Consider the following 10981-nt stretch of genomic DNA (forward strand, 5'->3'; position numbering starts at 1 on the left):
GAGATCCATTTCCCTCTTATTTCTGTGCTTGAGAATGTTTACCTTGTAGCCCCAAAATCGGTTTCCACAATATGTTATGCCCTGCATGTGTGCGAGAGTGTGTTTGTGTGTGCGAGTGCATGTGTGTGCATGTACATTTTTGTGTGTGTTTGCGTATGCATGTTTGTGTGTGTGTGTGCAAATGTGTGTACGTGTGTGTGTGCGTGTGTGTGCGTGCACATGCATGTGTGTTTGTGTGTGTACGTGTTTGTGTGTGTTTGCACGTGTGTGTGTGCGTGCAGGGCGTGTGTGTGTGCGTGCAGGGCGCGTGTGTGTGTGTTTGTGCTTATGTTGTGTGTTTTTTTTGCAAACCCCATACCTTCATTTTGCTGAACCCCCCCTGTTACTTAAGAGTCAATCAAGCTCCATAACCTTTGATCTTTTCTCCCGTTTTGGCAGTTAATTCAGTAGATGTGACATTCCTGTGGGCACAGGTGTACTGCACCGCTGCTGCTCGGGTCACCTGGAGGGGGGAAGGCGATTTAACGCCTGGAGCTGCTGCTACTGCAGAAGTAGCATATCCGTCTCATATCCGTCTCATATCCATCTCATATCCATCTCATATCCGTCTCATATCCATCTCATATCCATCTCATATCCATCTCATATCTGTCTCATATCCATCTCATATCCGTCTCATATCCGTCTCATATCCATCTCATATCCGTCTCATATCCGTTTCATATCCGTCTCATATCCATCTCATATCCGTCTCATATCCATCTCATATCCATCTCATATCCATCTCATATCCGTCTCATATCCGTCTCATATCCGTCTCATATCCGTCTCATATCCATCTCATATCCATCTCATATCCGTCTCATATCCATCTCATATCCATCTCATATCCATCTCATATCCATCTCATATCCGTCTCATATCCGTCTCATATCCGTTTCATATCCGTCTCATATCCATCTCATATCCGTCTCATATCCGTCTCATATCCATCTCATATCCGTCTCATATCTATCTCTCCTTCCTTCTGAGCTCCCAGGTGCTCCTTATAGAACAGCCAAGCTTTTCTATCCACTGAAGAGCAGCTTCAGGATTCCCTCTTCCCTAATTCCACTATGAAGGTCACATGTGTCTTTGTGTAAGTGTGTGTACATGTTTTCACGGCACTGTATGTGTTTTTGCCCCTTCCTGATTTCCTCTATTATTGCATATATGTCGCACCAAATTATTTCACATCTTTAAGAATAATTAAATATTAGGCAAAGGGAACCTGATTAAACACAAAACACATTCTTAAAATTATTATTTCATTTATTTGAAAGAAATATGGGTCGTGTGGTCAGTTCTGTATGACTCCTCCTGTAATCATGCTGTTAAATACAGTGAAAAGGGTAAAAGTGAAAGAGAGAGTTTCTCTGTGTGACAATCATGGAATAAAAACATTCCAGCTAGGAAAGGGTTAACATGCCAGGGGGTGTTATTTAAGCATTTTCTTTATTCAGGGATTCAGACTGATTTTCCTGCAGTGGAAAACCCCATCCCTACCCTGGCCACAACAAAATGAGGTCAAGGAATGCATTGCTCATCAAGACACTTTTGACAGTCTAATTAAGAATGTTCATTTAAATGTTCATTTAAAGTTAACTCAGATTTTTTCACAAACTGTGGGGTGGCTGATAAGGCAGCCAGGGCTGACTACTCTCCAGTAAATATTCATTTTTCATTCCTTCAGTTTGCTCTGTGGAAACAGGGTCAGTGTTAGCAGACGTTTAACAGCATCCCGGGGAGAAGGCACTGGGGAGAGCGATCTATGTGCCTCTGAAACCTGGCTTCACATTCTCAAGTAGAAGAAAGATTTTTTTAATCACTGCAGTATTCTGCTCACAGTAAGATTAAAATGTTTGAATTATTTTCTACATGCACACAGTGTAGAAACTGACAGTTTACTTTCTTGTGCTTGAGATAGAGATTTGTGGAGCCATCAACACTAAGAGAAAGAGAGGGAGAGAGACAGAGTGTGAGAGAGAGACGGAGGGACAGAGAGAGAGAGAAAGAGAGAGAGAGAGAAAGAGTTATAGAAAGCAGGGGTGGCTTGGTAGATTACAGAAAGAAAGATAAAAAGAAGTTATTCAAATATGGGAATAAAAATTTCCCAGAGGAAATGGATTTTCCTACCACCTTACTAACAAAGTATCCAGGATTATTTACCTATTTATATATAACAGCCATTTTGTGTCAGAAATCTAAGCGCTTATGTTACAGTGGATCAGGACAGGGTTTATCGAGCCAGTTAATATGGATGATTAAACATCTCCACCCCTCCAGAAGCTAACCAATCCCATCAGGCTGAGCACACAATAGAGCCGTACGGCCTCCGCACGTTTTTAAAATAACAAAGCAAGAGAAATCCCAAGATGGCCCCTCCAGGAGAAGCCATAGCCGTCTGCATGAGACTCCATTAAACTCCCGCCCAGGCGAGAAAACATAAAGGAGCTCAGGAAATGGAGGATAATGAAGTAACCATTCCTACATTACAGTTCACACAAAAAGGTACGGAAATCCTGTTAAACACTGAATCAATTTCACGCAATCTTATTTTAATGTTTCTTGTTTTTTTAACCATAGGCTACCGTACATTTAACACATATGTTGCCCGCACAGGAAATACTTACTGTACCATATGCTAAAATTGTGTTAATAGTTTTGCGTGATGTTTGATCAGGTTTGTCCAGTGAAAATGGGAAATATCAGAGGGTGAGGGTGAAGTCATCCAATAAGCACTCAGGCGCTGGATGAAAGTACTGCATCTTTATTTAACAGAAATAATCGCAAAACTTGGACACATGGGACGGAAAAGAACATTTCATACTGCGATTACCCGCACAAACCAACCCTTCAACAGAAAGAGAGTACACTTCACTGAAGGAGCTCAGCAAGAGAAACTGGATTTCGGACAGTGTATCACCTTATAACATTACAGTTGTACACAGCAATACAAAGTGCTTATTACAAAAACGACACCCCAGGGATTAATTGTCATAAAAACACAACAATCAAATAATCTCAGATATGCTGGCAATAGATCAGTTTTCACACTCTAAATTCCAACACTTAATTCCAATATTAAGGATGTGGTACAGTGTGGGAATGTCGATGCTCCTGTAGGCAGTCTTTGTTAAATATGAAAGTCTGCAGATTTAGAAAGTGGATTGCTGTGGTGAAACATTTAACTGTGTTTACTAGCTCTTGAGTCAGTTGCATTATATTATATTGTATTATATAGAAAATGTAGAACAAATAACCAAACTTACACAGTGTAACTTGAGATTTAAAAAAATGAAAGAGAATTAAAAACTGTGTGCAATTCCTCAAATCAAGCTATCTTAATGCACTTTCCTCCTGTCCATAACTGTGTGTGTGTGTGTGTGTGTGTTTGGGGGGGGGGGGGGGGGGGGGGGGGGGGGGGGGGGGGGGGGGGGGGCGGGGGCTGGAGGAATAAAAAATACTGGTAATTTTGTTTTATATGTGCATGTAATTAGGTAGTTGTGCTAAGTAGCTTGTGCGCTCCTTTGCAACCAAAAGCCCATTTTCTTTTCAGTTAGGTTCTGGGAATGGCAGAGGGGGTAGCAACACATCACACGCACTCCACTGGAATACCTACAGAGACTGGAGAGGCATTTGGACTTTTCTGAGCATTTCCTAAAGACAACACTTTTGCATGTACTCAAGTAAATATTTAAGGTCAGATAATATCGACTTTGGATAATAATGGACACACCCTTGGATTTATCTAAAGCTCAGTATGGTTACCTTTGACATTTTGTTTTCTAAATGACCATAAAGCTTCAGAGCCAAAGTATGGAAATGGATTGAACAAGATTTGCATAACAGAGAAAATGTATTTTTAGAAGAAAGGCTGGCTTCATATTTCTTAAATATCTTATATTCTGCTCATGTACCTCAGATATTGGATCAGCGCTTTTGTTTGCTGAAGATAACAATCTTTCTTTAATTTCTTATTAGTAAATTATTGGTTGATAATTTACCCATATTATAACAATTAGGAGCCAATTACTTTCTATGTCAACAGCCAACTTTACATGAGCTACAGTCATGTTGTACCATGCAGTATACAGACAGATTGGGGCAAAGAAGGGTTCAGTGTTTTCTAATATTGAGTTTCTGGGAGGAATGGTAACTCTATGTAGCCTTAGCTAGAAAGCATTATGAAATACATATCCTACATATGAAATATAAATTCTCCATATGAAATGCATATCCTACATATGACATACATATCCTACATATGAAACACATATCCTAGATACGAAACACATGAAATATGAAATATGTATGCCCCACATTTCACTTGGCAGTTAAAGGGTTACAAATAAAACTGTGCATATTTAACTCAGGAAACCTGTATGTACGCAGTTTTTGGCCCAATATTCTTTCACATTTTTATGAATGTAACACACGCATTCCTGAGCACAGGAGCGGAGTACTCCACACACCTCGGGGCAGCGCTGCCCAGCGGGTTACTCCTGAATAAGAGCGTATCGGGATTAGACAAACAACCCAACCCCCCACCCCTCAGGGGAAAACAATCCATAATAATCAGTAATCTGTTTTGGTTTCACGACATTTGGGCAGTTTCAGTATATGCAAATGCAATCTGTCATATGTTCAGTACAAAGCAGCTCCTTAATAAATGCCCCTGGAGCATTTAAGGGTAATCTGATTGGCTATAAAACCACACGCAATCATGTCGCGTCCTCCGGGGATGTTTCCTCTGCTTATCTCAAAGGTCATGTGACACAGCGAATCGTTTGGCATTTACTAAAATGCAGGGCAGGAAAAACAAACGTGTTTGTATTTCCTATCGTATCTCTTCATATGCAGCATAAGAAACTTAGTGCTTATATTTCAGCTGAAGGCTGGTCTTTTTTTGCGTGAGTGTGAAGCTTGGTTTATTTATAGAGGTGAGAGGAGTCCAGGCGGTCACCCTGTTTGTGGGGTAATTTATGTCCAGAAAAATCCACTCTCATTGGGGCCGCCTGTTATTTTTCAGTGGGCCTGAAAACGCGCTTGGCGATTGTGTCCCGTCCACGTAGGCCCGTTTCAAACTGTCACTTCTGCATCGCATCACAGTGTAAAGCCACACCCCCATGCTCCACAGCACAGCTCAACAGACAGGGTAACCAAGGTAACCAAGAGGCACAAGATTGATGTTGCAATGAGCCAGTTGTCAACACACACCAAACACTTTGACAGATTTGTTTTTTTTTTTGTCACTGCTGCTGCTGAACTATTTCTATGTCAGTTTAAAAGATAGGTCCACATACAATGCCCTTGAAATCCCAACTGCCACTTGTAATTCAGCTAAAAGTAGAATGGGGCAGCAACTCCAACTCTGCACTTGTGTAGGCAAGGTGGGTACGTGTCTGGGAATGGTACCAGTGAACACAATCAAATACACAAATACAAAGGCACACGCTTGTATGCGCACACACACACACACACGCACACACACACTATACACACTATATAAACACTATACACACAATATACAAACATTACACTCACACACACAATACAAACACTATATATGCACACACAGGCACACTATACAAACACTACACACACACACTATACACCCACACCCACACACATACATGCACGTGCGCATAGGCTCATGTACACGCACAGTCACTGTCAGGGACATATGATACTGTTGCACACTCACACTATACAAACACTATATACACACACACACACAGGCACACTATACAAACACTATACACACAAACACTATACACCCACACCCACACACATACACGCACGTGCGCATAGGCTCACACACACATGCACACGCACACACACGCACACTCACTGTCAGGGACATATGACACTGTTCAGGACATGTTGCTGGTAATAAATGTTACCTTTTCTACTTAAAAGTGTCCTTAAATCTGAGTTGACAACAGAGCCAGTTGTGGTTAGATTGAACCTGGGCCTTTGCCATCTGTTCCTTCACAGTAGAAGTCTAGACAGTTTCTTTGTGTTTAAAAAAAAGCATGTGAAAATATATAATTCAGAAATATACAGTATAATAGCACACACAAAGCACGAAGCTATGACCTCTGCCATATTCAGGCCAGAGAAGATTGCTGCATAATTCATAATCCAATTTTTTTCTTAATTTTGACGAATGGAACCCTCCATACATGCTGCGCAAGTGTCAATATTCAACATCAGGGTCAGTGACCTCCGAGAACACAACTGAAATATCACCCATCAATGCGTTGATGACACACTGAACATGACATTTTCCATTTATTTTCCAAATGCACTGAATTCACAATATCTACAAAATGCACAATATATGCGTGTGTAGAATCACATGTAAATATAGTGTTTGCCATTTGCTCTCACACAATGTCCATATATCGCTGACTACTGCCTACTACCAATCTACCACTACCTACTTCATTATTATCAGAAAGATTATATATTGTGTGGAGATTGTATATCATCTATAAACATGTGCATCCTATGTACGACTATCATGAAAATATATAGCTTACATTTATATATATATTTTCGCTTTTGTACATGAGTGTCCCTTGCCAAGCACCACCCTCTGAGGCCTGACAGCCATCAGAGCGTGAGCCAATCAGAAACGAGGATGAGCAGCTCTGGACAGAAAGCCACGCACAGTCAGACCTTCACTGCCGTCCACAGATACAAACGGCACGATTGTCCTGCAGTGACCTCTGCTCGGTACAGGAACATTATTCACACTGCATAATGAACTTTCACATTTCACTCTTCCAAAAATAAAAGGGCAAAAATAAAGAAGCTAGGGAACGTTCTTTCACTGTCCCAAAGACTACTCTACTCCCATGGACTCAGGAGTGGGTATGGGAGTATATGGCTATGGGTGTCCTATAAGCATGACCTTAGAAAGGGAAACATTGTGTGAATGTTTTCTGAATGAAAGCTGAGATATAACTTTCCCTACATGCTCACAGCCATTGATCTGATTTATAAAGCTGACGTTGTCCCAGTGGCCTTTTTCTAAATGGATCAGTATCATCATATTTCAAAACAAGTCAGCTGGCAACATGTGTGTGCAGCACTTACATAAGCCATGAGAAATGTGTGTACAGTGGTCTGCCAACGCATTCGCTCTAAAGATGCTTCAGCCAGTTCAGTGGTGTTGAGCCCAATGTCTACGAATACAAAACAAAAACACTGAGTAAAACAAAATACAGGCACCAGAATCATAATATTCTTCCATAATAATTATTGAAATAATAATGCAGGATCATGGTGATTTAGTGTATATAGGTAATCAGGTATCAATAAATAAATAAATAAATAAGTAAATAAATAAATAAAGTCTGTTCTTGGGCAATTTCATTAAAAACAAACCACATCACATGAATGTAAGACATGTGTAGTATATCCAGCAGGACTGATATCAGCCTTGTATTTTGTGCGAGGGTTAGGATGTGATATCAGCCTTGTACTGTGTGTGAGGGTTAGGATGTGATAGACAGTATCCAGTAGCACTGATGCCAGCCTTGTACTGTGTGTGAGGATTAGGATGTGACATCAGCCTTGTACTGTGTGTGAGGGTTAGGATGTGATATCAGCCTTGTACTGTGTGTGAGGGTTAGGATGTGATATCAGCCTTGTACTGTATGTGAGGGTTAGGATGTGATATCAGCCTTGTACTGTGTGTGAGGGTTAGGATGTGATATCAGCCTTGCACTGTGTGTGTGAGGCTTAGGATGTGATATCAGCCTTGCACTGTGTGTGAGGGTTAGGATGTGATAGACAGTATCCAGTAGCACTGATATCAGCCTTGTACTGTGTGTGAGGGTTAGGGTGTGATACCAGCCTTGTACTGTGTATGAGGGTTAGGATGTGATAGACAGTATCCAGTAGCACTGATATCAGCCTTGTACTGTGTGTGAGGATTAGGATGTGACATCAGCCTTGTACTGTGTGTGAGGGTTAGGATGTGATATCAGCCTTGTACTGTGTGTGAGGGTTAGGATGTGATATCAGCCTTGTACTGTATGTGAGGGTTAGGATGTGATATCAGCCTTGCACTGTGTGTGAGGGTTAGAATGTGATATCAGCCCTGTACTGTGTGTGAGGGTTAGGATGTGATAGACAGTATCCAGTAGCACTGATATCAGCCTTGTACTGTGTGTGAGGGTTAGGATGTGATATCAGCTTTGCACTGTGTGTGAGGGTTAGGATGTGATATCAGCCTTGTACTGTGTGTGAGGATTAGGATGTGATGTAATGCCAAATGTTAGCTGGTTTCCACATGTTGCTGCAGATTATTTTCTGTGTTACACTGTGGTGCATTGTGTGCCTGGCTGGGGCAGGGGGCTGGGGGGTGGGGGGTGGGGGGTGTGCGAGGGGGGCATGCAGGGTTCGCCACGAGGAAAACAGCATGTGCCAAAGACTACTTTTGATGTGGGACTAAGAAAGGCACATTTAATCTCTCCTTCTCTCCAGGCGAACTCAGGCTGCTAAAACAATAAGCGTCGCTGAACAAGAGATGGCATGGGGTATCCCCGCTGGAGCCCCGAGCAGGTCCTGGTGATACTGCACGAGTCCGCAGGAGACTCAACACCGTAAGCGGCAGAGACTGAAGGCTGTTAATGAAGCTTTCCCTTTCTATTGGCTACCGAGGTCTGAAAGAGCTGACTATGGCGGCAGGCAGCCAATGGCTGAGCAGCGTCTCTCAGAGTCATGTGACCAGAGCAATCTGGGAGGAGCTAAACACACTCGACAACAACCGGACAAAGAAAACAAAATGACAAATGACCATCTAAATCTATATAGATATATCTACAGTATCTGTAGCTAAACCTATGGAGACTGGCAAATATCAAAATGAAGTTAAACAAATACAATAGCAACTCATGGACAACACGTGGCATCTTACATGGAATTGACTTGGTGGTTTTCAGAGTTCACTTCTGTGGGTTTGATGTCATGATGGTGGGCTTCCTGTTGACGTAGGTGGCCCAGTAGACCAGGTTGAAGATGAAGAAGAGCACGGGGAAGATGATGCGGGAGATCTGGTCCACTCGGCTGACGCGGTTGTAGGACTTCTTCCCCTCAATGAACTGCTCTTCCATGCGCGAGAACTTCACCGGGGCTGCGGTGGCACTCTTGGCGATGGTGGTCAGACCCTGATCTTTGGCGACGTTGATGGCGTAGGTCGTTCCGACGATGTTAAACGTATTGTTGGCCTTTTTGGAAAGTGATGTAGATTCTCTTCTCTGAAAAAAATAATTTAAGTAAAGGCAAATAAAAATAATACATGTACACACATGCTGAGACAACAACGTTGCTTCCAGCCAAGATTTCAAGAACGTATATAAAATTAAAATATGTAAAAAAAAAAAAAATACAGGTGAAATACAAGTACGTACTAACGCTGGATAATTATGAAGCTGTTTCTCTGGAGAGACAAAAATCACCAATAAAGAGTTAATCCGTAATACCACTTCCATCTAGAAACAAAAAAACTGTCCTGCAATAATGTAATTATAATGTAATTATATATTTCTAATCATAATGTATAAGGAAATTTGTCCAAATTAAGAGAGACTCCATCACTGGTACACTGTGATTCACTGAACATAACTGTCAAGTTTTTCCTCATTGGGAGTTTTCTCATGTACCTGCTATTTGGGGGTTCAGGCTTGGTGTTTGCTCTGTTTGCTCTTTTGCAGTTTTATTGTTTCTGGTCCTGCTACTCTGTAAAGTGTCTTGGTGACAGTTCTCTGTAAAAAACGCTATACAAATAAAATTGAACTGAATTGAATGGAACATCGTCAGACTCCTCACTGAAGGGACGGTTCCCAAACCTCTCACAGGCTGAAGAGCAAAGAGCTTCTCCTCACGGTTCGGAGGGAAGTGAGAGCCTGGATCACAGGTACACAGACAGAACTGAAGAGTCTATTTTAGACTCAAATGAATCACATTTCTAAAGTGAAAGAAATGCAATCATTGCCTATGTTTAAAATCACGTGTACATTGATTAGATACTGCTGTAAAGTTTAGGGAAATCAGTAAAATGTTATTAAATATTTATTGTTTACATGATTACAGGGGTTCTCATGGTTCTGGGGGGTCACAGGAGGTACTGTATTATTTATTTACATCATTATTTCATCAGCCAGAGCAGCTGAATACAAATGTAACTGATCTCAACTGCTTGTGTGCTTGTTGATTTGAAACTGGATACACGCACGCACGCACGCACATATAAACTGTGATGGAAACCTGCACCTCGATATTCTATTTGCAGAATACGGTATTAAAAGATAATTAAAACCATATTATAATTAAAATCAATAAATAAACCAGCACACATAATAATTCATGTGCTGCTAATTAGCATCAGGGGATACCATAACGATGCTGAGAGTAACTATAAAAAAGATAAGAGAGGAAATTAAACAACCAACACCCCCACAGAAAAACCATTTTTTTGCACATTAAACAATTTATCATTTTAAAATTAGGGGAATTAAAATTTAAAGCTATTTGCTTAGATTCACTTTATTTTTTATTTTCTTGATATAAAGATCATTCTTGTACATGAGCATGAGTTTCACTGACAATGTATTGGGTGTCAGTATTTTGCACTGCTCATCAGACTGATTTCACTAATCTCTCTGTGAAACAGAGGGAAATACTTTCTGTTTCACTGGGGTTCCAGAAGAGAGAGGAAAGTCCTGTGGACATATTCATCCCAAAACGGAACATCCAGGGGCTCAGACACATTTTACCATGCATATATAAGTGCCAGCACGATCTACTTCAAAGTCCCTAGTTTAATAGCTCTGCTTTGAGATTTACAGACTATTAAATTCTATTCTATCCTAATGATTTTAAAATGAAGCTGCATCTTACCACACATATCATTTTAATTCATAAA

At 41.0% G+C, this 10981-nt stretch overlaps 1 protein-coding gene across 3 annotated transcripts in view; it reads right to left on the minus strand.

Annotated features, from left to right (window-relative positions):
- Window positions 1-6321: 6321 nt before the first annotated feature.
- Window positions 6322-10981, minus strand: part of gabra3 (gamma-aminobutyric acid type A receptor subunit alpha3) — a 93976-nt gene continuing 89316 nt past the window's right edge. For 2 of the 3 annotated variants that reach the window (XM_035434817.1, XM_035434816.1), the window contains one exon: window positions 8446-9314. In XM_035434817.1, coding sequence (XP_035290708.1) covers window positions 9003-9314 — 312 coding nt within the window. In that variant the 3' untranslated portion in view covers window positions 8446-9002. Of the gene's footprint in view, window positions 7236-8445; window positions 9315-10981 lie in introns of those variants that run through there. The other variant, XM_035434815.1, reaches the window with a different exon arrangement.

This window comes from Anguilla anguilla, chromosome 9, assembly GCF_013347855.1.
Source record: "Anguilla anguilla isolate fAngAng1 chromosome 9, fAngAng1.pri, whole genome shotgun sequence".
In the NCBI taxonomy this organism is placed as follows: Eukaryota; Metazoa; Chordata; class Actinopteri; order Anguilliformes; family Anguillidae; genus Anguilla; species Anguilla anguilla.